Source organism: Capricornis sumatraensis, chromosome 7 (assembly GCF_032405125.1).
Source record: "Capricornis sumatraensis isolate serow.1 chromosome 7, serow.2, whole genome shotgun sequence".
Taxonomy (NCBI): domain Eukaryota; kingdom Metazoa; phylum Chordata; class Mammalia; order Artiodactyla; family Bovidae; genus Capricornis; species Capricornis sumatraensis.
This window is the reverse complement of record NC_091075.1, coordinates 118,355,709-118,381,786: the sequence shown is the minus strand read 5'-3', so window position 1 is coordinate 118,381,786 and position 26,078 is coordinate 118,355,709. Positions and strand designations below refer to the sequence as shown.

The following is a 26,078-nucleotide window of genomic DNA, read 5'->3' as shown; positions in this document are numbered from 1 at the left end:
AAGAATGAGCAGTTCTCCAGAGTGGGATGGGGTAGGAGACCCTTGCAGGCGAGGGAACGGCATGTATCAAATCACGGTGCTGGGACTGGCATGCACAGTACCTGAAGTGAGGCACCGTCCGTTCTCTGTTGGTTTGTTTTCAATAAATGCATTCAAGTATAGTTGATTTTACTCAGTTCTGCTTTCAACAGTTGTTTGGAAGCAAGGATTAACTCCAGCAGAATTGGTGTTTTAAGAAACAGGCTGAATATAATGGGGTTCTTGAGTTTAGTGCGCATAATCTCATCTGCAAATATCAGTAGGTAAGCATGGAAAATTGAACTCAGCTGAACCAAGCCACAAAGACCATCTACACCTCAGACACCTGTCAGCTGTATCAATTCACTGTGTGTCTCTACTACCGCTTTTGTTAGGTTCTTACCGTGCATGTGAAATTGTCCCAGTTTTGGAGTGTTGTACCCGATTCGGCTTTTACCCAAAAACTCTCTGCACTTTTTGTATTGTACGGCGATTTTTAGGAAGACCTGTGTCTTGTCACTGCAAGTGAGGCCAGACCACTCAGTGGTCGGCTGCACACGGGAAGGCAGTGGGTGTGGTCTTCTGGGAACATGTGTGATGTCCTTGGGTCCCTTGGAGTCTGGCAGGCGTTTCTGAGCTCCCAGGTTAAGCTTTGACTTCCTCTGGCCACTGAGCGCTCTCCCTCCTGCTTTGCTGCTTTGCCCTTAGAACGTTCCCTGCATTCCCCTTGTAGTAGGTGCTTGCTGTCCTCGGAGCCAAGGACCATTGACTTATTTTACTTCCGAGGAAGAGAGTTGGAGAGGATCTGGATTCCACCACCAAGACTTTGGAGAATCGGGTTTGGCTTGGCACTTGGCGATGGCATGTATGCACCCATTAGCCAGCCCACTTGTGTATCTGGTTGAATAGAAGGCCATTTCTTGGCTGAGGACCCCTGGGGGCGGGGCTGTTTGAGACCAGCCCCCCTCTTACGGCTTCCCTGGTAACTCAGATGGTAAAGTGTCTGCCTGCGATGCGGAAGACCCGGGTTTGATCCCTGGGTCGGGAAGATCCCCTGGAGAAGAAAATGGCTACTTACTCCAGTACTCTTGCCTGGAAAATCCCATGGACAGAGGAGCCTGACAGGCTACAGTCGATGGGGTTGCAAAGAGTCAGACACAACTGAGAGACTTCACTTTCTTTCTTGTTTCTTTCCCCTCTCATGCAAATGAAGGCATTCTCGGCGGTGGGGGGGTGGGTGGGTGCAACTGGGCTGCTGTCTGGTGTGGGTAAATGTCAAAGAGCCACATTTATAAGCTTCTGACTCCCGCCTGCCACCACCACAATCTGCACCCTGGCCATCCTGGTTTAGTCCACACACACCCCCCAGCCCCTCCCAGGTCCCTGATTGAGCAGAAGCAGCAGAGATCCCTGGCTTTGTGCTTTGGTGCTATCTGCACAGGCCTAGCATGCCTGCTTCCTGGGAGTTTTAGGGTCTGTCTTTTTGGCCTCTGGTATGTTTTCAGCCTCTGATGGAAATGGATCCTGAGGTTTCATTCATTATATTTCTCTTGCTTCTGACCCCCTGCAATACCCTTGTTTGTATTAATATCACCAGCCCTCCCCCCGCTGCACCCTCCCCATGCCCCCAGCCCAGGCCACGGTGATTGGAAAAAAAAACGAGAAGTTAGTTAGGGGGGTCAGGGCTGGAGCAGCCACTGAGGTGTGCAGCTGTGTATCCCAGAGAAACCTCCTGCGAAGGAGTGGTCGCAGGATCAAGTAGGCAGCTTCTTACTTGCAGAATTAATTGGTTGAACTTGGTGTCTGTTGATATCCCTCCCACTTGTGAAAACCATCCAAACCTATTACCAGTACAACCTTGGGAGATAATGGCTGTGGAGAATTGAGGTGCCCCTCCCTGCCAGGCTCCAGGGCTTTCACTGACAAAGGGTCAGCCTCATGTTTGGGGGGATCTGTCTTAACCCTGCATGTGAAGCTGTGGGGAGATTCCTGAGAAGAGTTTCATCGAGAAGAGGGTGAGCCAGCACTCTGGTGATACTAGAGTCATAGTTGTGTCTTGGACGTCCCAGAGCTTGGAGGAGACTTAGGGTCCCCCCCACAGGTGCATTCCTTACAGATGTTTCTCAGCTGTACCCACTGCAGAGCATTTCTGAGTACTTGATTAAATCCTATTGAAGGTATCCAGGGAAGAAAATAAAGTTTATTTTCTAATTCTTGTGTTGTGGTGAAATACACATAGTGTGAAGTAGACCATCTGAGCCACTTCAGGGGTTCAGTGGCACTGAGTAGGTCGCCTTGTGCCACCCTCACCGTCCATCTCCAGAAACTTTTGCATCCTCCCAGGCAGGAACTCTGTATTCATTAAAGTAAAACTCCTTGTCCCCCACCTTCCCCAGCCTCTGGCAATGACCATTCTACTCTGTGTCTCTGGATTTGGTGTCTTGGGCCTTCATGTAAGAGGAATTACACAGCATTTGCCCTTTTGTGTCTTACTTCACTGAGCATAGTATCTTCAGGGTTCTTTTTCTTAAGGCCAAATAGTACTTTTTACTTTTTTCTTTTTTTTTAACTAAGTTCATTCTTAATTCTGGGCCCTTGAACCTCAAGGCTGAATTGTAAACAAAAGTAGAACAGCTCTATACCCAAAGAGTTGTTCTTTTTCTCTAGTAGAAGCAAAAAGCCATCTTCATTGGGTCCTTTGTTTGGAGAAAAGGGGAAAATTCTTAGAGTGAGGAACCCCGAGCAAGAGCGCAGCCCCCTGGTGCCCCCTCAGGCCTCTGAGGCTGCTTGGCTTGGTCAGGGCCACGCGGTGAGTGCGCAGCAGGCCCAGTCGTGTGTCTCCAGCTGCCAGGCCTAGTCCCTGTGGCGCCTCGGGAGAGATGAGTGGGTGGGCCGCTGGGCCTCCTCTGGGGATCAGTAACTGGGAGGGGGCCGCCCCGAAGCCGAGCTGGCTCTCCAGGTTCCTGTCTGCCTGGGCAGGGGTGATCAGCCACGTCCTGCCAAGTCTCTCCTGGAAGTGAACTGAGCTTGCTGAGAGCGGAAACGTTTGTTCCAGTTCCTTCTTGCTCTCATCTAGTAGCACTCACACTTGTAAGAAGAGCTGTGATTACTGGCTTTTCTGAGGTAATACCTACTTCTTGCTTAATTTGCTGATTGTCTTTGCACTTAGAATGTGCGCTCTGTGAGTGTCTGTTTCGTGCACCATTGTATTTCCAATCCCCGAAGCAGTGCTTGATTCAGAGTAAGCCCATGCGCGGAATTGTTGAATTACTCAGCTGGTAGGGTTCCGTCCAGGGTGCTGGAACCTCCTGGGCACTTTGATTCAGTGTCGCGGCTGCGGGGTAGGGGCTATTTTCCCCCGTGGAAGGTGGTGAAACAGGCCTGGAGGCCGAGTGTGTGAGCACGGCTCTGGGGCTCATCTGGCCGTCTCTGGTTGCTGTCCTTACGGTGCGCCCTCCTTTGTGTGAGCAGGAGGCTCTTACTGTTCCTTAAGTTCTGAGGCCTGGTCGCTGATGTGGCGGTGACGTCAGTGTTCATTTAAGGAGCTTTGGCGGGGACTCGCCTGTCCTCCCGTGGTTAGGACTCCGCGCTCTCACTGCCGAGTGCCCGGCTTTGGTCCCTGACGGGGAACTTAAGATCTCACAAGCTGCAAGGCGTGACCAGAAAGCAATTTTAAAAACATGCGACCTGGACCGTTGGTACTAGCCAGGGGCTCAGTGCCTAATCAGTTGCTGATAAATCTGCCTTGCCTTGATGAGACGCTATAGGTTGAGGCTCTTCTGCTTTCACCATGCTGGCATTGAGTCAGACTCACTCTGCTCCTGTCTCAGAATAGCTTCGTGAGTTGACAGAGATCTGCTCTGTAATTGCCACACGGGAGTGCATGACCCGACATGGCTGCCTCTCGTCTCCTGCTCGGACACGCCCAGGTAGCCACCTGAGAGCCCAGATGGCCGCAGCCTCACCTGCCCTGGCGGCTGAGGGCGCCATGGGCCGCTGGGGCCCGGGCTGGACAGAGCTCCTCGCCCAGACAGCTCCCTGGACTCCTGCAGCTTTCCTTGTTTGCTGGCGCACCCGTTCCCCACCCCTTTTCTGCTGATCCCTCCTCTCTCGGCTCGTGGGACCATAAGGCCACAGAATCCAGCTGCAGCCAACACTGCCCAGCAGTTTCTAGCTGGGATGTGTGTAGACATTCGCATGTAGTCAAAGGCACAGGTTAGGATTAGGGGAGGCGCCACATAAGATTGTGCGTCACCCCTCCTAGCTTTGGGGGGTCGTCTTTCGTGTCCATAGTAGCCTCCTGCGAAAAAATCAATCTCTGGCAATAACGTCATGATTGAGTAGACCGTTAAACCTGTGAGAATACTGAAGGTACTAACCTTCGCAGCTCCCCGCTGCCATCCAGCAGGTGGTCTCACTTCTGTCCACACTTGGGACTATCTCCAAGCCACACAGCTTACTTCTGCCTGGATTACTCAGGCCTCCATACGGATCTGCGTTCTGAGCCATCCAGGCTCTCGTGGGCCTCCACACGTGGGTGGTGCTGTCTCTGTATGAACCCCTGCCTGCCTGCCCCGCCCCGGGAGGCGTGTGGGCCTCAGGGCTCCCGCACAGCGCACGGCACGCCTCGGGCAGATCTTCTCCTCCCCTTGGATGGCCTTGCCCGCCGGTGTGTGTTGAGTAGCTCTGTCACTCGGGGCCTCATCTTCAGTGTCACCACCTCCAGGCAGCCCGGCTGGGCCCTCCGTAGCAGCTTGGGCTCCACTTGCTTGGCCATTGAGGCTCAGCTCCCTGTGGGCAGCTCTCTGTCCTGTTTCTAGGTCTGCCTGTTGACTGCTGCTGTCTCCTTGAAATGCCAGCTTTTGTCTAACCGATGTCCAAGTTCTCCCAGCTTGCTTTCTGCATTTTGAGTCTCTCTTCAAGCTTCCCCCCCCCCACCCGCACCTGACTTCCCAGATTGTAACACAGATTCTGAAACCTCTCCCTCCACCCTGGTTCTCTCTCCTGAGTTTTTCAGTTGCCTTTGGACCTTTCTCCTTGGATATCCACGTTCAGCATTTCTAAAATTAAGGTGTCTGCCTTGTTTATCCCTTCCCTAGCCCAGTTCCGTGGCGTCACTCCCACGGTATACCCAGATAGATGATCTCGCGAGGGCTGGTTTTCCCTCACCTTCCTGTCAGAGCATTAAGGGGTCCTGGCATCTGGCCTTCTTGACCATTCCCAGTGCCATCCTCTGCTGCTCTGCTAAGTCACGTCAGTCGTGTCCGACTCTGTGTGACCCCATAGACGGCAGCCCACCAGGCTCCTCCATCCATGGGATTCTCCAGGCAAGAACACTGGAGTGGGTTGCCATTTCCTTCTGCAGTGCATGAAAGTGAAAAGTGAAAGTGAAGTCACTCAGTTGTGTCCGACCCTCAGTGACCCCATGGACTGCAGCCTTCCAGGCTCCTCCGTCCATGGGATTTTCCAGGCGAGAGGACTGGCATGGGGTGCCATCGCCTTCTCCGGTGCCACCCTCTACTCCTGGTCTTTTCTTAGTGGCAGGGACATTAACCACCCTCTCTCACTTCTGAGCCACTCGCCGCTTCAATAAACAGGAACATCTCCTTTGGGCAAAGGATTAGCTAGGTGTGAAGTAGACAGAGGCCTCGCCTCTGGCACTTTTTCAGGTGAGGCATGCTGAATAACTGCATGGTTTGCTTTGGAAACCACGGTGGGGGGTGTTGCTGAGATGGAGTGCTGGCATGTTGGAAGGAGTTCCTGGACCTACGTTTGAGAATCCTGGGAAACACCCGTGTTCCATATTGTTTCTAGAATTAATACATCTGACTCTGGTTTGTTTGTGTTTTTAAGACTCGGTGTTCTGGTGTCAAACTGCCCTGGCTTAAATCCAGACTTGGTGTTTACTAGGTGTGGACTGTGGGCAAGTTACTTAACCCCTGACCATTCTTAGCTCCCTTGTGTGTGAAATGGTCACCATAATAGCGTCTACCTCCTTGTTGGGCTAGAGGATTATCCAGGATGCTGTGTGGAGAGCGCTGTAGTGTCTTGCACACAGAAGTGACCTCTGTGTTTGAGCTATTGTTGGTTAGTCTTGCTGTTCTAGTGGCTTCTATTAGCTGCATGACCCAGAACGTTTTGTAGTTGGTGAGGGCCATCTTTCCCACAACCCCTGGCCTCTCTGTCCACACATTGCACTTCCATGTCCGCAAACTGGTCTGCTGGGGAGACCCCCTGAGGCTGGCCTTCCAGCCTTTTATGTCCTCTGACCGCTGACCTTTATTGTCCGCTAAGGGAGAACCAGGCAGGGCTGCAGGTGGGCAGTGGGGAGCAGGGAGGGTGTGCACGCTGAGGAGCGCAGAGCCCTGTGGCGCAGCTGCTGGACGCGTCTGGAGCAACAGTGTTTGAAAACCTAAAGCTTAAAACAAGTAGGAGGCAAGAGGCTTCGGAGCAGCAAAAGTCTGTGCATTAAATTATTTCCTTGTGCTCAGCAGACAGATCACTGTCAGTGACATTTGTATCAGATTCTTCTCAGTTCTGAGAGAGACTGCTGGAATCGATGAGTTCTGGGTTAGGATCCAGGAAGCCCAGTGGCTCTGGAACCACGTGTGATCTGGTCTTGTGAGTCCCCAGGGGCTGTGGAGGTGCCACCGCCACCCGTGCCCGCCAGGTGGACTGTCTTCATGTCTGTTTTGGGAGGCGTTTGTGCCAGGCTCGAGCGAGGGCACCCCTGGGCCGGCCTGAGGGTGTCAGGCGAGGACATGCAGTAGGCCCGCTGCGAGCCTCCTTGGAGAGACTGTCTGAGGCACCCGTGGCGCCAGGGGAGGCTCGAGGGAGGGCGATGCGTGTGCTTATGGCTGATGCTGACATGTGACAGACTCCAGCACAGCGCTGTAGAGCAGCTCCCCGCTGATGGAAAGTAAACTACTCGGGGTCTGCATGGCCCATGTGGTCAGGGGGCGCGCCCGGATGCAGACTGCCGGGTGCTGGAGAAAGGCTCAGCTGGCTGGACGCTCCCTCAGTGGGGCTCCTCCTGGAGAACCTCTGGGCTCTCCCGGCCCTCATGGTTTCCCTTGCACAGGGCTCATATGTCCCAATTATTGCGACACCCGAGCTGTCTGCCGGCACCCACCCCAGACAGGAGCTGGGGGCTGGATGCATTCACTGCTGTGTTCTCAGGGCAGGAGCCGTGCTGATGGGTGCAGGTGTGGGGAGATGTGCAGCCCGTGGGTACGTGTTGAAGCTGGGTCGGGTGCAGTGGTCCACAGCCTCTTAGGGCTGGGCAGAGGGCTAGGGCTGCGCATTGGGCGGTGCAAGGCTGTGCTGGCAGAACAGGTCCATGAGCCTGTGAAGGGCCGGTACTGGTCCAGGTGCTCTCTCCATTAGCTCCTGTAATCCTCACACACCTTTGAGGTCGATGCTGTCTTGTTTTATAGACAAGCAAATAAGGCCTGGGCTTCCCTGAGGGCTTAGCGGTAAAGAACTCACCTACTGATGCAGGAGACATGGGTTCGATCCCTGGTCTGGGAAGATCCCCTGGAGAAGGAAATGGCAACGCTCTGCAGTGGTCTTGCCTGGAGAATCCCATGGACGGAGGAGCCTGGCGGGCTGCAGTCCACGAGTGTCAGAGTCGGACACGACTGAGCGGCTTCACGGCAGATGAGGCACGGAGGAGCCGGTGCCTCACCAAGGCCACAAGCAGGAGTCTGGAGCTGCGACCCCCGTCCCTGCTGTCTGGCTGTGCGGGTGTGCTCTAACTGAAAGGCCAGATGGACTCCGCAGGCCAGGCTTAGGGGTCGGGACTTGATGGGGACCTGGGGGAAGGCTGTGGGGTCAGCTGCTGCTCAGCTGTGTTGGCAGTAGGGCAGGAGGGTGCCAGGCTGGCAAGGTCGTGTGGAGGAGGCGGCAGCCCCGGGCACGAGGAGAAGGGTGTTTGGCAGAGGCCCCGTGTCCTTGTCTCTCACGTGTGTATGACTGGTCCTCTCCAGCTCCCAGGCCGTCTCCTAGACAGGCCTTCTGTGGCGTGGCCCTCAGTGGCTCCATCAGCCTTGCCTTGGGACTTGTGAGCCCCATCCTAGACCTCCTGAATCCGAATGTAGTTTAACAAACCCTCCAGGTGAGTGAGCCTGATGCTGGCTCCACTTTGAGAACGCCTGTCCTTGTGCAAACCCCCGTCATCGCGGCCAGGCCGACCCGGAGCCGCTGCCTCCCCTCTGCCCCTGCCCGGGTCCCTCGGCCTTGCCCTGCGCTCAGGCCTCTCCCTCTAGAAGCCCATCTGCACATCTCGGCTGCTCCTTCACTGCTTTCGCCACTGTGTCCCTGAACTCAGATCTCCAGGGTTAGTCCCCACCTTCGGTGGGCCCTGAGTGAACCAGGGGCCTCCGTTCTACAGGAGCCTCCGCACCTGCTGCACTCTCTGCCTTTCCCGGAGCCTGTCTGGCTTCCCAACCCACAATTTCTTGGTTTTTCTCCGCTCACCTGCTGCCAGTGGCAGAGTCTCAGCTGGGCACGGAGGGTGGGTCAGGACTGGTGGCCCTTGTCGCTTCCCCTGAATTACGGGCACCTGCAGCAGGCCCCAGTTTCCAGTCTTGGGGAGAGGCGGAAGCTCTTTCCTTTCTGGGGTTGTGCGGTCACATGGAGCAGTTCTGATTCTCATTCTCCCAGAAGCTGTGAAGGACTCTGCAGGGGTTTCTTGTCTTTGTGTGTGTGTGTGTCTGTTGCGGTGGGGGGGGGGGGGGGGGGGAGGGGAGGTCCCTTTGTTTATTGATCTCTTGATTACTCCAGAGAGGATTCAAGATGGGAGGGGGCTTCAGCGTCACCCACCCTCCCAGTTGGCAGGAGCCTCAGAGCGTGTGCAGTGAGGCAGGATCACTGCATCCAAGGAAGCTGTGAACCAGAGGCCGTGAGCTCAGGGTCCCCAGCCTCTCGCAGTCAGAGTCATGGGGCAGTAGCTGCTTTCCTAAGCTTGAGTGAGGCAAGCCGCGTCACAGATTGTGCAAGAGGGTTCAGGATTTCTCCTTTCGTAACAGAGACCTGGGCTTTGTCCCCTCTGCCTGCTCCCCTAATGGGTCACAGGTCATCACCATTCGGCTGCCTGGAACGGCCTAACTAGAGTAGGTCACCCAGTGACCAGCAGCTGGCTGGCACCCTGCCATTTGCATTTTGTCTCCTGGCACACCCTGGGGGAAGTGGGCACAACTTCGACAAGGCCAGAGCCCATCTTAGCCCCACGGGGGCAAGTCTAGACAGGCAGGGAGGGGGCCGTGGTCCAAGGAGCGTCTGTGTGTTTCAGCAGCCAGGAGGGCAAGAGGTGGCTTAATGGTCCTGCTTGCAGGCTGTGGGATTACGTTGTCCTGTATTCCACGAGGGTATGTATCTCCCATGGAGGATGTGGATTAGGACGTGATTGCATAAAGTGCTCAGCAAAGTGCGCAGCTGACAGGAAGGACCCGTAGACGATTGAGCTGAGCGCTCTTGTCGGTAAGACAGGTGCAGCATTTGTCAACTTGATGCCTTTATTTTCCAGGGCTTGAAGATTCCGGAAATCTGCTGGCGTGCAGATCCCTGCGCTAGTCAAGATGAGTAACCAGCAGGCATGAGAGGCTGAGGCCAGGCCTGGTCTAGACTCTGTGTTTTCCTGTAGGTTGACGCCAAGGAGCACCATGAGTACGGTGAGTTTTACAAGTTCATGGATTCTGTTTTTTAAGACTAAACACCTACTTCATTCCTTGTGCGCCTAAATTACGAGAGTACCATAAAGCTGCTTCTGAGTAACCCTCATTCTTGGAAGAGTGTGTATGGGACCTTTCGGCAGTTACATCAGCCTGCTTGCCTTTGGTCAGAGTTGCCAGTGTTTTGGTCGGTGCTCTAAAGACAGAAGGCTGAGAAGGACGGCTGAGGGTTTGAAACTTCACACCTCCAGAGCCGCTGCTGGCATCCTGGAACTGTTAGGGCCCTGGTTTATTTAGCTACTTAAAGCCCAGTTTCCCGCTTTTCCTCCTGTTTCTGCTCCCTGCGTAGTCCTTGGTCTGATGCCAGCATTGGTAGTGAGAACAACCCTTGGTGAGTTTTCTCACGCTCAGTGGCCGAAGTGGGTAAGTCAGTGTAACGTCTGCTTTAGACGGCAGAGGTAGCTCTGGTTTGTTGTAGCCCAGATGTCACCGGGAGCCCCTCGAGTCCAGAGATTGCCTGACGGTCCCCCTCCCCGCTTTACTCCCTACTAGTGATGCTGCTCGTGTGATGTAAACTCAGAAAACCTGTTTTCTGAAGCAGAGCATTCCCGGCTGGTGGGCTAGCTGGGAGACTCATCCTCTGTCCAGGTTCTAGAGGTGTTGGGGTGGCGGGAAGGCTGACCAGTCCGCTCCCGGGGTGAAGAGTGGTAGGAGTCCTATAGATTTTGTTCTGGCCCACCTCCCTCCCCTTGGTCCATCCCTTCTGACCACTGCAGTGCCCGCTGTGTTCCAGACCCCTGGACCTGCCCTTTAAAGGCCAGGTGACCTCCCACCTCAGTCCCTTATCTGCAGGGAAGCCTCCTAAGCCTGGGCACCTCCTCTTGGAAGCCGCACTCTGAACAGACAGCAGTGTGGCCTCTGTGAGCGGCTGTGAAGAAGCTGGTTAAACTCCACTCAGGGCAGTGTGAATAAGGTGTGGCAATGGCCAGGTGGTCAGCTTTAACACCAGGCTGCAGCCCTCTGAGGGCTCTGCTGGTAAATGGCAGGCGAGCGAGATGAAAATAACGGGCGGGGCGGGGCAGAGCCTTCCTGGGTCCTAGGCTGCCTGAGCCTGGCCTCCAGGGCGCGCGGGTGGAGGAGGAGGGGAAGTGGGGGCTCCCTGTGGGGAAGGGGGAGGAGGACGGGGGCACGAGGTGGCCAGCAGGAGGGCTTGAGAATGGCCTCACGGTGGCGCTACCAGTCGAGGAAGCCCCTCAAAGCTGTGTGAGAGCTGGTCCAGTGAAGAGGGCAGGGGGAGGCTGAAAGAGGAGAGGACTGCTGTTGGCTTGCGCTGAGGGTTAGCAGGACGCATCGCTGCCGTGGCCGGGACGGGGTTTTTAGGGCTCCGCACTCAGACTGTGGCCAGGACCCATGACTGCTGCTTGCTCCATCAGAGAAGCTGCGCAGTAGGGGCGTGAAGGGCTCTGTTCAGCAGTGTCTGCTGAGAAAGACGCAGTCCTTTTCCAGGGAAGGAAGCTATCAAGACAGCTTCAAAGAGAGTGGGGGAGAGCCCTAGGTAATCTGGTAGCTGCTGGGGAAAGTTAGAAACCCCCGGCGGTAGCCTCACCTCTGGCCTGAGGGACGGAATGGCTCCCTGCTGCCCCTGGCCTCCAGGCCCCCCTGGGCTGGGAGGCAGCTCCTCGGGCGGCCGTGAGAGGAGAGCAGCGCTTAGAACACGGAGAGAAGCCGGCTTCTCTGCTGCCAGCGAGGACTGGCTGGGTGAGGGGCACTCCTTAATCTTGTGTGGGTCCCGAGGACACTTCCCTGTCCTGCCAGCGTGTCCACGGTGCGGATGCCTGGCGAGGCACGAGAGTGTAGGGATGGTGTCTTCGGCTGGCGCTCAGCGCTGTGCAGACGCCTCATCCTTAGGAGAGCTCTGTGGGGCTGCCACTGGTGAGGAAGTTCAGCCCCATGTCGCCCATTGTAAACAGTGGGCCCAGTGCCACTGAGGAGCGGGACAAGGCAGGGAGGAGCGCTGAAACAGAGCCAGGGCTGGTGGGGCTGCACAGGGCGCGATGATAAAGCTATAAGGCGGGTGGAGGCCCCGCCTCTTGAGGAAGATGCAGGGGGCAGCCAGATGTGCTGGAGCACGTGGGCGCCTGGTGCAGGGCCACGGAAGCCTGACACGGGGTCTGACTGCAGACGTGCTGGTTAGCGGTTCTGACCTTCCAGAAGGCGTGTCTCTCTGGAAGCCCCTAGGAACTGAAACTGGTTCTTGGAGGGCCTACTGTATGGCTTAAAGAACCCTACCCAGTACTCGGTAATGATCTATGTGGGGAAGGAATCTTAAAGGATATGTGTATACGTGGGTCACTCTGCTGTACAGCAGAGATTAACACGACACTGTGAGTCGACTATACTCCAATAAAAAATTTTTTAAAGTTCTCTTCTCAAGAAAAAATAGATAAAAACTTTGGTTCTTGGAGCTGTGGGGAGTGGTTATTAGGGTGTAAACTACAACTTGATAGTATTCTAAAAATTTAGAGGCCAGAACCCTTTCCCAAAAAGAGACCTGCTTTTCACAGGGAATAGAAACTTGGGGAACTGAAGGCCTTAGGCTGAAAGACAAAAGGTGCTCAGTGGGCCAAATACAAATCCAAGGGAAATAGGTCTGTAACTTTCGGTTAAAAGAAGGGGCTTCTGGTCTGATTCCAGCCTGGGCCAGAGGCCTCCATGGAGTGGTGTGGCATGCGCATTTGACGGACTAACAGTCTGTATAACAGGAGCTTCACTTTATAGAATTGTATTCCCTGTGTATTTTGGATGATTTCTCGCTGAGCATTCAGTGCCAGAATCTCGAGTTTTGAAAGGACCTCAGCCTCAGGGCTGTTCATTATGGGCTTATTCTCAGTGACTTGGCCTTTTTTAGTTTTCTAGCAGAAATCTTACTGGTCAGAAGCTATGTAACTGTTTCTTTTTCCCTGGAAACCCTCAGAGAAAGCGTCGTGGTGGGACAGTAAATTCTAGACAAGCCCAGAAGCGAACTCGGGAAACCACCTCCCCGCCTGAGATGGCCTTGGAGGCAGAACCTATAGAGCTCGTGGAAAGCGGTAAGATTGCCAGCGACCCTCAGCATCAGTTGGGAGCCACCGGCCTGGTGGAGGCTACACCTGTGGGCCTGTTTCCTCATCTGAAACGGTGCATAATGGGGGGTAGGGGTGTGTATGAGGATTAAGGCATGGTGCTTGCAGACAATGGCATGTTTGTATATATGAGGATAATGGCATGTGTGTGAGTGAGGATGTGTGTGTATTTATATGAGGATAATGGCATTTATGTGTGTATGAGGATAATTGTGTGTGTGTGAGGATAATGGTGTGTGTGTATAGGAGGCTAATGGTGTGTATGTGTGTGTGTAAGAATAATTGCATGTGTGCACACGGATAATGGCGTGTGTGTATCAGGATTATGGTTGTGTGTATGTGTGTGAGGATAATGGCATTTGTGTGCGTGCAGATAATTGTGTGTAGGAGGGTAATGGTGTGTATGTGTGTGTGTAAGAATAATTGCATGTGTGCACACACGGATAATGGTGTGTGTGTATCAGGATTATGGTTGTATGTGTGAGGATGATGGCATGTGTGTTTAGGAGGATAATAGCGTATGTGCCAGAGAAGGCAATGGCCCCCCACTCCAGCATTCTTGCCTGGAAAATCCCATGGACGGAGGAGCCTGGTGGGCCGCAGTCCATGGGGTCGCTAAGAGTCGGACACGACTGAGCGACTTCACTTTCACTTTTCACTTTCATGCATTGGAGAAGGAAATGGCAACCCACTGCAGTGTTCTTGCCTGGAGAATCCCAGGGAAGGGGGAGCCTCATAGGCTGCCGTCTATGGGGTCGCACAGAGTCGGACACGACTGAAGCAACTTAGCAGCAGCAGCAGCAGCAGCGTATGTGCACACGTGGATAATGGTGTGTGTGTGAGGATAATGGCATGTGTGTACACACGGGTAATGACGTGTGTATGAGGATAATGGCGTGTGTTTGTGTATATGATGATGATGGTGTGTGTGCACACATGGATAACGGCATGTGTGTGTGAGAATAATATTGTGTTTCTATATGAGGATAATGGTGTCTGTGTGTGTGTGTATATGAGGATCAGTTCAGTTCATTTGCTCAGTCACGTCCGACTTTTGCCACCCCATGAACTGCAGCACGCCAGGCCTCCCTGTCCATCACCAACTCCCAGAGTCCACCCAAACTCATGTCCATCGAGTTGGTGATGCCATCCACCATCTCATCCTCTGTTGTCCCCTTCTCCTGCCTTCAATCTTCCCCAGCATCAGGGTCTTTTCCAATGAGTCAGCTCTTCGTGTCAGGTGGCCAAAGTATTGGAGTTTCAGCTTCAACATCAGTCCTTCCAATGAACACCCAGGACTGATCTCCTTTAGGATGGACTGGTTGGATCTCCTTGCAGTCCAAGGGACTCTGAAGAGACTTCTCCAGCACCACAGTTCAGAAGCATCAATTCTTCGGCGCTCAGCCTTCTTCACAGTCCAACTCTCACATCCATACATAACTACTGGAAAAACCATATCCTTGACTAGACGGACCTTGGTCGGCAAAGTAATGTCTCTGCTTTTGAATATGCTATCTAGGTTGGTCATAACTTTTCTTCCAAGGAGTAAGCGTCTTTTAATTTCATGGCTGCAATCACCATCTGCAGTGATTTTGGAGCCCCCCAAAATAAAGTCTGACACTGTTTCCCATCTATTTCCCATGAAGTGATGGGACCGGATGCCATGATCTTCGTTTTCTGAATGTTGAGCATTTAAGCCAACTCTCCTCTTTCACTTTCATCAAGAGGCTTTTTAGTTCCTCTTCACTTTCTGACATAAGGGTGGTGTCATCTGCTTATCTGAGGTTATTGATATTTCTGCCGGCAGTCTTGATTCCAGCTTGTGCTTCTTCCAGCCCAGCGTTTCTCATGATGTACTCTGCATAGAAGTTAAATAAGCAGGGTGACAATATACAGCCTTGACGTACTCCTTTTCCTATTTGGAACCAGTCTGTTGTTCCATGTCCAGTTCTAACTGTTGCTTCCTGACCTGCATACAGATTTCTCAAGAGGCAGGTCAGGTGGTCTGGTATTCCCATCTCTTTCAGAATTTTCCACAGTTTATTGTGATCCACACAGTCAAAGGCTTTGGCATAGTCAATAAAGCAGAAATAGATGTTTTTCTGGAACTGTCTTGCTTTTTCTATGATCCAGCGGATGTTGGCAATTTGATCTCTGGTTCCTCTGCTGCTGCTGCTAAGTTGCTTCAGTCATGTCCGACTCTGTGCGACCCCGTAGATGGCAGCCCACCAGGCTCCCCCGTCCCTGGGATTCTCTAGGCAAGAACACTGGAGTGGGTTGCCATTTCCTTCTCCAATACGTGGAAGTGAAAAGAAAGTGAAATCGCTCAGTCGTGCCCGACTCTTAGCAACCCCATGGACTGCAGCCTGCCAGGCTTCTCCGTCCATGGGATTTTCTTTTCTAAAACCAGCTTGAACATCAGGAAGTTCATGGTTCACGTATTGCTGAAGCCTGGCTTGGAGAATTTTGAGCATGACTTTACTAGTATGTGAGATGAGTGCAATTGTGCGATAGTTTGAGCATTCTTTGGCATTGCCTTTCTTTGGGATTGGAATGAAAACTGACCTTTTCCAGTCCTGGGGCAACTGCTGAGTTTTCCAAATTTGCTGGCATATTGAGTGCAGCACTTTCACAGCATCATCTTTCAGGATTTGAAACAGCTCAACTGGAATTCCATCACCTCCACACTAGCTTTGTTCGTAGTGATGCTTTCTAACGTCCACTTGACTTCACATTCCAGGATGTCTGGCTCTAGATGAGTGATCACACCATCGTGATTATCCGGGTCGTGAAGATCTTTTTTGTACAGTTCTTCTGTGTATTCTTGCCACCTCTTCTTAATATCTTCTGCTTCTGTTAGGTCCATACCATTTCTGTCCTTTATCGAGCCCATCTTTGCATGAAATGTTCCCTTGGTATCTCTAATTTTCTTGAAGAGATCTCTAGTCTTTCCCATTCTGTTGTTTTCCTCTATTTCTTTGCATTGATCTCTGAAGAAGGCTTTCTTATTTCTTCTTGTTATTCTCTGGAACTCTGCATTCAGATGCTTATGTCTCCTTTTCTCCTTTGCTTTTTACCTCTCTTCTTTTCACAGCTATATGTAAGGCCTCCCCAGATAGCCATTTTACTTTTTTGCATTTCTTTTTCATGGGGATGGTCTTGATTCCTGTCTCCTGTACAGTGTCACGAACCTCATTCCATAGTTCATCAGGCACTCTATCTATCAGATCTAGGCCCTTAAATCTATTTCTCACTTCCACTGTATAATCATAAGGGATTTGATGGAGGTCATACCTGAATGGTCTAGCGGTTTTCCCTACTTTCTTCAATTTAAGTCTGAATTTGGCAATAAGGAGTTTATGATCTGAGCCACAGTCAGCTCCTGGTCTTGTGTTTGTTGACTGTATAGAGCTTCTCCATGTTTGGCTACAAAGAATATAATTAGTCTGATTTCGGTGTTGACCATCTGGTGATGTCCATGTGTAGAGTCTTCTCTTGTGTTGTTGGAAGAGGGTGTTTGCTATGACCAGTGCATGTTCTTGGCAAAACTCTATTAGTCTTTACCCTGCTTCATTCCGCATTCCAAGGCCAAATTTTCTGTTACTCCAGGTGTTTCTTGACTTCCTACTTTTGCATTCCAGTCCCCTATAATGAAAAGGACATCTTTTCTGGGTGTTAGTTCTAAAAGGTCTTGTAGGTCTTCATAGAACCGTTCAACTTTAGCCTCTTCAGTGTTACTGGTTGGGGCATAGACTTGGATTACCGTGATATTGAATGGTTGCCTTGGAGACAAAGAGATCATTGTGTTGTTTTGAGACTGCATCCAAGTACTGCATTTCGGACTCTTATTGACCATGATGGCTACTCCATTTCTTCTGAGGGATTCCTGCCTGCAGTAGTAGATATAATCGTCATCTGGGCTAAATTCACCCATTCCAGTCTATTTTAGTTCGCTGATGCCTAGAATGTTGGCGTTCACTCTTGCCATCTCGTTTGACCGCTTCCAGTGTGCCTTGATTCATGGACCTGACATTCCAGGTTCCTATGCAATATTGCTCTTTACAGCATCGGACCTTGCTTCTATCACCAGTCACATCCACAGCTAGGTATTGTTTTTGCTTTGGCTCCATCCCTTCACTCTTTCTGGAGTTACTTCTCTACTGATGTCTAGTAGCGTGTTGGGCACCTACTGACCTGGGGAGTTCCTCTTTCAGTATCCTATCATTTTGCCTTTTCATACTGTTCATGGGGTTCTCAAGGCAAGAATACTGAAGTGGTTTGCCATTCCCTTCTCCAGTGGACCACATTCTGTCAGACCTCTCCACCATGACCCGCCTGTCTTGGTTTGCCCTGCGGGCATGGCTTGGTTTCATTGAGTTAGCCAAGGCTGTGGTCCTAGTGTGATTAGATTGACTAGTTTTCTGTGAGTATGGTTTCAGTGTGTCTGCCCTCTGATGCCCTCTTGCAACACCTACCATCTTACTTGGATAATGGTGTGTATATAAGCATAATGGCGTGTGTGTGTATATGAAGTTAGTGGTGTGTATATGAGGATAATGATGTGTGTATGTATATGTGGATAATGAGGTGTGTGTGTATAGGAGGATAATGGCGTGTGTGTAAGGATAATGGTGTGTGTGTGTGTGAGGATAATGTGTGCACATGGATGATGGTTTGTGTGCACGCGGATAATGAGTGGCATGTGTGTATATATGAGGTAATGGCCTGTTTGTATGTGAGGATCATGCATGTGTGTGCGTGCAGATAATGGTGTGTGTGTGTGTGAGGATAACGGCATGTGTGCAGATCATGGCGTATGTGAACACATGAATAATGGGGCTGTGTGAGGATCGTGGCATGTGTGCGTCCGAGGGTCGTGGTGTGCGTGCGTGCGTGCGAGGATCGTGGCGTGTGTGTGTGTGAGGATCATGGCATGTGTGAACACATGAATAATGGGGCTGTGTGTGAGGATCATTGCATGTGTGTGTGCGAGGGTCGTGGCGCGTGTGCGTGCGCGCGAGGGTCGTGGCGCGTGTATATGCTGTAGCTCTGTGTAGAGCTGTTCCGGCTCTGAAATGAGTAGGTGACACGAACACTCAGAGCTGTACGTGTCAGATGCGCTATACAAGGTCCAGCTTAGTCGCTGTGTTTATAAGACCGACGGTCTCAGACTCGCCGTTCACGATTCAAAGCTGAAGTGAGCCAGAGCTGCCCCCTGGGCCTAATCAGCCATCCTCGGAGGCTGTGCGGCGTAGACGTGGACACTGTCTGGGGCCACCTTTTCTCTTTGAAGTTGTGTCTCAACTTAAACTTGGCCTCAGGAAGTACTCAGGTTTCTTTTCTCTTTCATTAAGACCAACAGTTGCCGCAGAAGGCAGACCTGTGCACTGACCTTCCTGGGTTGGGGGGCATTTGGTGCGGGCGGAGGCGGGTTGGCTCTTTCCCCTCTGCTTGGCTGCTCAGGGCAGTGGCAGATGGCCTGCATCAGTCCCTCCGCTCTGCATCCGGGAAGGTTGCTTTTGTAATTATGAGGCACGAGAACTGAGACTTGGAGAGAAGCGGCTTGCCTGAGGTCATGTCATGGCCCTTCAGGGAGTGAGGCCTCCGCCTGTCTCTGGTCTCTGATCTCACTTCGGACAGACTCGTACAGCCATGGGCCACCCTGCTTCCCCCCCCCCAGCAGGTGCAGAAGTCTGCTCCTGTGGAACACTGAACCCATGCGTGCCTCTCAAAGGGCTCAGAGTCTCCAGCCTGCCTGAGGCCCACTGCTCTCCATGGTGGCATTTTCCGTCCTCGGTGTGCTTCACGCCCACGTGCAGGACTCCGTGCACAAGCTGCCCGTTGGCATAGTTTTTATTGTAGGAACCCAAAACTGTGTTCACCAGGAAGAGAAACAGTTCTGTAAGTTATGATAGATCCATTATGGACTATTCTTTAAAAGAAATAAAATCATTTTGGAATCATTGATATATTATTTATTCCTGTGAACTTTTTGATCCAGGAGAACAAAAATTTGAATATGTTAATATTCAAATATTGACCCCAAATATTGACCATTATTTCTAGAAGTTCTTCCCTCCTACTTTTTAATGTTATGAATAATAGAAGCAAAGATAGCTCTAAATCTTGTTTCAGTTTATAGAAATGGAGGTTGTGCACTGCCAGACCTCAGTGCTGGTAACTGTTTGGCACATGCCCTTCCCACGTGTCCCATGCATGGGGAGACGTGCAGTGTACTCTCGGGCCCACAGGCAAGTGTCAGGACAGGCTCGACCTCTCTTGGCAAGTTGGGGTTTTGGGGCACCAGTGAGTAAACCGTTGTGGCCCAACCAAGTTGGGAAGCGCCGGTGGGCTAAAGGGAGATGAAAATGCAACTGATGAAGAGTACAGCCTCTGCGGTGCCGAGTATAGCCTGACCTGAGATCGGGGGAGCGGAGCTTCCAGACAGACCTGCGCCGAAGCCCAAGCCCAGCGTGCCTGGTGGCTCCCCGGCTGTGCGCCCCACCTGCCGCAGGCGACCTGCTGCCTCTCTGTTGCGAATGAGCAGGGGTGGGGTGTGAAGCCACAGGGAGGGCTGGTGTATGGGTTAAACCGCGCAGTGTTGTTCAGAGCAGGGCTCGAGGAGTGTTCATTGCTTGCCCCTTTACTACTGGACCAGGCTTGTTTGGTATAAGCCGTGTTCTGTTAGTTGTCATATAAATGAAACTGAGCAATATGCCTTTACTTTTCCTCTAAAGCTTATTAAAATGCTTTATTTTGAAGCTGGAGATGAAATAGTGGACCTTACCTGTGAATCTTTAGAGCCTGTGGTCGTCGACCTGACTCACAATGACTCCGTTGTGGTAAGTGGGGGAGCCTGAGCGTTGGCGCTCTCGGTGGTGGGCCCCTGGCTGGCACATCTGAAGCCCTTGGTCACAGGCACTTAAGGTGGAACATGTTTCAGGAAAATCATTTATCATAACTTTATTGCTCTAATTAATCACAAGTGAGCCTCCTTTGCATAGTTGGGGAGAACTTTGAGGCTCCGTCTCTCTTTAGTCTCTGACTCCACCCTTAACAACAGCTGCGTGACCTGGGGCAAGTGACTTAGCCTCCTTCGGTTTCCATACAATGAGGATAATGCCATCCGTGTCAGTAGGGTACTGTGAGGGTTGGAAGGACCCTTTATTTGAGTGCCTGGCACCCAGCGTGGTGCCCAGTAAACGGGAGTTCACACCCTCTTGGCTGGTGGGAATGGGGACATTCGCTGAGCACTGCCAGGGCGGGTCTTGAGGCCTGGAAGCCGCTGCCGTGGAGCAGGCAGGCCCCCTGCACTGCCCGCTGGCGCCCAACGGTGCTGTGGCTCCCAGAGGGTGGAGCCTGGGGGCTGCTGCCCCGGGGCACTCGCCTGCCCCTGCGTGGCCTCCAGGAAGGAGACCTGCTCGGGGATGGGGGAGCCAGCCCTGCAGCCCAGCTCCACCAAGCAGGGTGCCTCCCCCGGGTGGGCTGGGAGTCTGCCTCAGCCCGCCCGCTTCCTGAGGGTGCGCTTGTCTCAGGATGCCGCGAGGGCGCAGGTGTGCAGAGCGGAGGGGGACCCCTGTGAGGGGGGTGGGGGGGTGCAGTGCTGCTGAGGATGGTTTGCTGGGGCCAGCGGAGGTTTGTGGGAGCTGAGTCTCCCCTCGGCCTAGGGGCCCATGGCCTTGGGGCCATCCTGGCTGTGCTTGGAACCTCAGGGTTACTCCGAGAAGCTTCGAGCCTTCAAAAGAAGCAAGTGTGTGAGGACAGGGACTGACCTGACAAGTGAAGAGGTTTGGACTCTGGGCCCAGTCTGAAACTGCTGGGCTGTCCGGCTGTGTGTCTGTCCGTCGCATCTGCCCCACCCCCCACCCCACCCCAAAGGCCGGGCAGCTGCTCCTGCTGAGCCTGTCAGCTGTCCCAGCGGATTATGCGTGAGTGCTCGGGGACACCGCTCCTGAGCAAGAGGCAGTCATTTCCCTGGAGATAAGTCTCAGTGGCTTAGCTGTCCAGTGGTCCCCGCTGGGCCTATGAGTGTTTTCTAAGGAGCATACATCCAGCTTTGCTGCTGTTCCTGGCAAGCTCCCCGAGGTTCTGAGAAGACAGCTGAGTCTGGCACCTGGGCTGAGGCCTGCAGCTCAGTTGCTGATTAGCACTTCACAGGGCCACCAGTCCTTGTTGGCCCAGCACTTGGTGTCCACCTGAGGCATGCCAGGCCCTGGGGAGCTGGCCAGGATTCTGCCCTCATGGGGACGCCAGCGGCTGCTGCTGAGTGACTAGCCAGCACCGCCATGGCCCCTTTTACGCCCTGGTTTTGTTTTGATGGCTCATCTGCCTTCCCTCCAAGCGCTGCCTTTCTGAGCTCTCTAGCCTCCTGCTGTGTCGTGCCTGTGGAGAGTCACTGGGAGACGCTGGGACAGGGATGCTGGCACTGGGGGCTGTCCTGGGAGCAGGTGGAGAGCCTGGGCAGGTTGTGGGGGAGACCAGCTTGAGAAGCAGGGGTCCTGGGTTCTGGAGGAGTCCCCCTTCCTGTGGCCTCAGTGTTCTCAGACAGAAGAGATGGGATTTGATAGCATCCCTTTTAATCTAATTGTTCTTCATTTTTTATTGATAATTACCTTAACAAATTCAAATGCCACTTTTAAGATTTACAGTGAAAAGTATACCTAGACTGAAATTTTCACTAGGTATCCGCTTGGAATACCTAGTAATGTTACTAACTCAAGATGAGGGGCCTCTATTAGAGGGGTTACGAGTTTAGGGCTACATCGGATGCCACGTTCAGGAGAGTGAAATGATCGTGTTGTTTCCTAGTTTGGGGTAATCTTACCAGCCACCCAGAATCCAGGGGGTAGGCTAAGTACCACGTGGACCCCGTCTGGGAGTAGCTCACATCTGTACACCCCAGGGCCACAGTGGAGCTTTGGTGAGCCCTCTGAAGACTGAAGGAGAGGCTGTGCAGACTCTGTCCAGGTGTGTGCCTTCAGCAGGTGCTGGGCAGTGACCCCCATCTTCCAGAGAGGCTGCCCCGCCCAGGCTCCCGCCACTGTGGTGTTGCCTGGAGTCTCCCACGTGCTTTCCTGGTACTGTTGGGGTTACATGCCTTTCCGCGCTCAGTGGTGGCTCACTTTCCTCTTCGGTGTGTTGCCTGTTGGGATCTTTTTTTTTTTTAAACTGAATCTCCGCTCATTCTCCCTTGTGGCTGCCTGCCTTGCCTCACTTTTTTAAATGAGTTCTGAATATGAGCCTGCCATCAGTTGTGTATTGAATCTTCTGTTCAGACGCTTGTCTTTTTCTCTTTTTGGTTTATATACAAAGGGTCTTAATTTTAATATAGTTGAATTTATCAATTTTGTTGATGAAAATCCTGTACCATAAAAATTTGTTCCTGTATTGGAAAAGTATTACTGTTTCACGTTTCATGTTTAGGTCTGTAATCTATGTTAATTGAGTTTTGTGTATGGTTTGAGATGAGATTAGATGGTGGGAGGGCATCACACACTCAGTGGGTGTGAGTTTGAGGAAGCTCTGGGAGATAGTGAAGGACAGGGAAGCCTGGCGTGCTGCTCTCTGTGGGGTCGCAGAGAGTCAGACATGATTGAGCAACTGAACACCAAGATTAGATACTTCACAGTAAACTTTATACCCTGGAGTGATTTTGCATGTCTTGGTAGGAGATTTATTCCTAGGTATGTAGTATTTTAAGATGCTATAAATGGTGTTTCAGATTTTCATTTCTTTTTAATTATGATTTGCTAATATAAAGAAATGCAATTGAATTTTCTTTTTTTAGTCTAACAATTCTTAATCTGTAAATCTTCTGATTTTTTTGTGTACATTGAACAGGTTTTGGTTCTTCTTGTTTTTATTTTTTTTTCCCCTTGGCCTTAACACACTGGCTAAAAAACTCATTATTGGCTGAGTAAAAACAGTGACAGCCATGGGCATTCTTGTTTCATTCACAACCTGGAAGAGTCCTTTCGGTTCTACCATTAAATAAGACCTCTGCTGTAACGTTTTGGGTTTGTTGATACCGTTTTCAGAGTGGAGAAGTTTCTCTTTTTTCATGTTTGGCTATAAGTTTCATCCTGAATCAGTGTTGAAATTTTAGTCTAATCTAGTGACTTTTTTTTTTCCCCTTTCATATGTTGGAGTGGAGAATTACATTGGTTTCTAGTGTTAAACTACTTAAGCATTGTGGTTGTAACATAATTTTTTTTTTCTATGTTGCTAGACTCAGTTTGCTAATATTTTGTATGTAATCTTTGTCTCTATTTTTGTGAGTAAGATTAGTGGTCGGTAATTTTTCTTTATAAAGTTCTGGTATCAGAGTTTTGGTATCTTTACAAAGTAATTTGGGCACCTTTTTTCTGTTCTCCAGAAGATTTTGTAAGATTGGGACTACTCCTTCCTTGGATAGTTGGTAGAACTCTACAGAGAAAGTACTTCAGTTCAGTCACTCAGTTGTGTCCAGTGCTTTACTACCCCATGGACTGCAGCACGCTAGGCTTCCCTGTCCATCACCAACTCCCGGAGCTTGCTTAAATTCATGTCCATCAAGTTGGTAATCCCATCTAACCATCTCATCCTCTGTTGTCCCCTTCTCCTCCCGCCTTCAATCTTTCCCAGCATCAGGGTCTATTCCAGTGAGTCAGTTCTTTGCATCAGGTGGCCAAAGTATTGGAGTTTCAGCTTCAGCATCAGTCCTTCCAATGAATATTCAGGACTGATCTCCTTTAGGATGGACTGGTTGGATCTCCTTGCAGTCCAAGGGACTCTCAAGAGTCTTCTCCAGCAACACAGTTCAAAAGCATCAATTCTTTGGCTCTCAGCTTTCTTCACAGTCTAACTCTCACATCCATACATGACCACTGGAAAAACCATAGCTTTGACTAGATGGACCTTTGTCAGCAAAGTAATGTCTGCTTTTTAATATGCTGTCTAGGTTTGTCATAGCTTTTCTTCTAAGGAGTAAGCGTCTTTTAATTTCATGGCTGCAGTCACCATCTTGCAGTGATTTTGGAGCCCCAAAAAATAAAGTGTGTCAGTGTTTGCCATGAAGTGATGGGACTGGATGCCATGATCTTAACTTTCTGAATGTTGAGCTTTAAGCCAACTTTTTCACTCTCCTCTTTCACTTTCAAGAGGCTCTTTAGTTCCTCTTCACTTTCTGCCATAAGGGTGGTGTCATCTGTGTATCTGAAGTTATTGATATTTTTCCCAGCAATCTTGATTCCAGCTTGTGCTTCATCCAGCCCAGCATTTCACGTGATGTACTCTGCATATAAGTTGAATAAGCGCTATGACAGTATACAGCCTTGATGTACTCCTTTCCCAATTTGAAATCAGTCTGTTGTTCCATGTTATTTCTAACTGTTGCCTCTTGACCTGCATACAAATTTCTCAGGAGGCAGGTAAGGTAGTCTGATAGTCCCATCTCTTTCAAAATTTTCCACAGTTTATTGTTATCTACACAGTCAAAGCCTTTGGCATAGTCAATAAAGCAGAAGTAGAGTTTTAGTAGCAGCAGAGTTTTAGTAGGTTTGGATAATTATTGGGGCTTTTCTGGTGGCTGAGACGGTAAAGATGCTGCCTGCAATGCGGGAGGTCCACTTTTGATTCCTGAGTCAGGAAGATCCCCTGGAGGAGGGCATGGCACCCCACTCCAGTATCCTTGCCTGGAAAATCCCATGGACAGAGGAACCTAGTGGGCTACAGTCCATGCCGTTGAAAAGATGGATATGCCCTGTGAGAGACATACAGGCTGGAATAAATTGTGATAGGCATGTAGGATTCTATTAGAAATTATTTCAGTGGAGGAATCAGGTTTCAGGAGCCCTTCATGTGTTGCTTTCTTTTTTTTTTTACAACACTCCACCCATGCCTTTAATCATTTGTCTTATTCATTTTCTTTATTCTCAGATCTCTCATCTATTTATGCAAGTTGATCAGTAAATAGTAACAGAAAAATTACTTTTTGTGTTAAAAAATAATAAATCTTTGACTCACATGGGTCAAGACATAACTAGAACACTCTTTATAAACTTTCAGATGTATTTGGAATTGTTCTGATGTTAATACTATTTCATGAAGTTTCACAAGTTGTAAAAAGCCAAGAATAAAGAGTATCACACTGATTAAAAAAAAGAAAAGATGGATATGACTGAGCAACTACGTGTTCGTGCTTTGGTAATTATTGGGCTTCCCTGGTGGCTCAGATGGTAAAGAATCTGCCTGTAGTGGGTTCAGTCCCTGGGTCAGGAAGATATCCCTGGGTCAGGAAGATTCCCCTGGAGAAGGAAATGGCAACCCACTCCAGTATTCTTTTCTGGAGAATCCCATTGACAGAGGGAGCCTGTTGGGATACAGTTCATGGGGTTGCAAAGAGTTGGACACGACTGAGGAGCTTTCACTTTTCACTTCACTTTGTTAATTATACTTTGTAGGAATTTGTTGATTTCATCTAAAATTTTCACTTTTATTGGCATAAATTTGTAATGTCTTCAGTTCTGTGGAATGTGTAGTGATGTCTCATTTCTGATACTGGTTGTTTGTGTTTTCTGTTTTTGTTTTTTTGTTTTTTTTAGATTAGTATCACCAGAGTTTTATTAGATCTTTCAAAGAACCAACTTTTAGCTTTGTGTATCCTTTTTCTTAGAAGTCTGTTTTCATTCATTGCTTTTTCCTTTCTTTGAGTTATTTTGCTAATTTTCATCATTTCTTTTCTAATAATGAATTAAAGATCATATTATTGGTAGCTGTATCCTACAAATTATGTTATTGTCCATCTGCTAGGAGGTGACTCAAGGTCACAGGAGGGGCCTGGAGCTGGGAGGCCAGGCTGTGTGGGTCCATTCCTTTTTGTGCTTAGTGCAAGAAGCCTCATCTCCGAGCTCCTCTCCCACTGAGCACGGGGACATGGTCACCACCAGGGAGGGGGCTCTCTGGCCACTGTACACTCGCTTGCTGTTCAATCACTAAGTCGTGTCCAACTCTCTGCGACCCCACGGACTGCTGCACACTAGGCTCCTCTGTCCTCCCCTCTCTCCCTGAGTTTGCTCAGACTCAGGTCCACTGAGTCGCTGATGCCATCCAACCTCCATCTTCTGTCATCATCTTCTCTCGCCCTCAGTCTTTCCCAGCATGAGGGTCTTTTCCAATGAGTCAGCTCTTTGCATTAAGTGGCCAAAGTGTTGGAGCTTCAGCATCAGTCCTTCTAATGAATATTCAGGACTGTTTTCCTTTAGTATTGACTGGTTTGATCTTGCAGTCC

The 26,078-nt window shown here is 50.8% G+C and overlaps 1 protein-coding gene across 1 annotated transcript in view; it reads left to right on the top strand.

Annotated features, from left to right (window-relative positions):
• The window catches only part of RNF4 (ring finger protein 4), a 36,328-nt gene that overhangs the window by 4,308 nt on the left and 5,942 nt on the right, over positions 1-26,078 (top strand). Inside the window, exons 2-4 of the mRNA XM_068975023.1 lie at positions 9,545-9,689; positions 12,664-12,778; positions 19,574-19,653. Coding sequence (XP_068831124.1) covers positions 9,681-9,689; positions 12,664-12,778; positions 19,574-19,653 — 204 coding nt within the window. The 5' untranslated portion in view covers positions 9,545-9,680. The remainder of the gene's footprint in view (positions 1-9,544; positions 9,690-12,663; positions 12,779-19,573; positions 19,654-26,078) is intronic.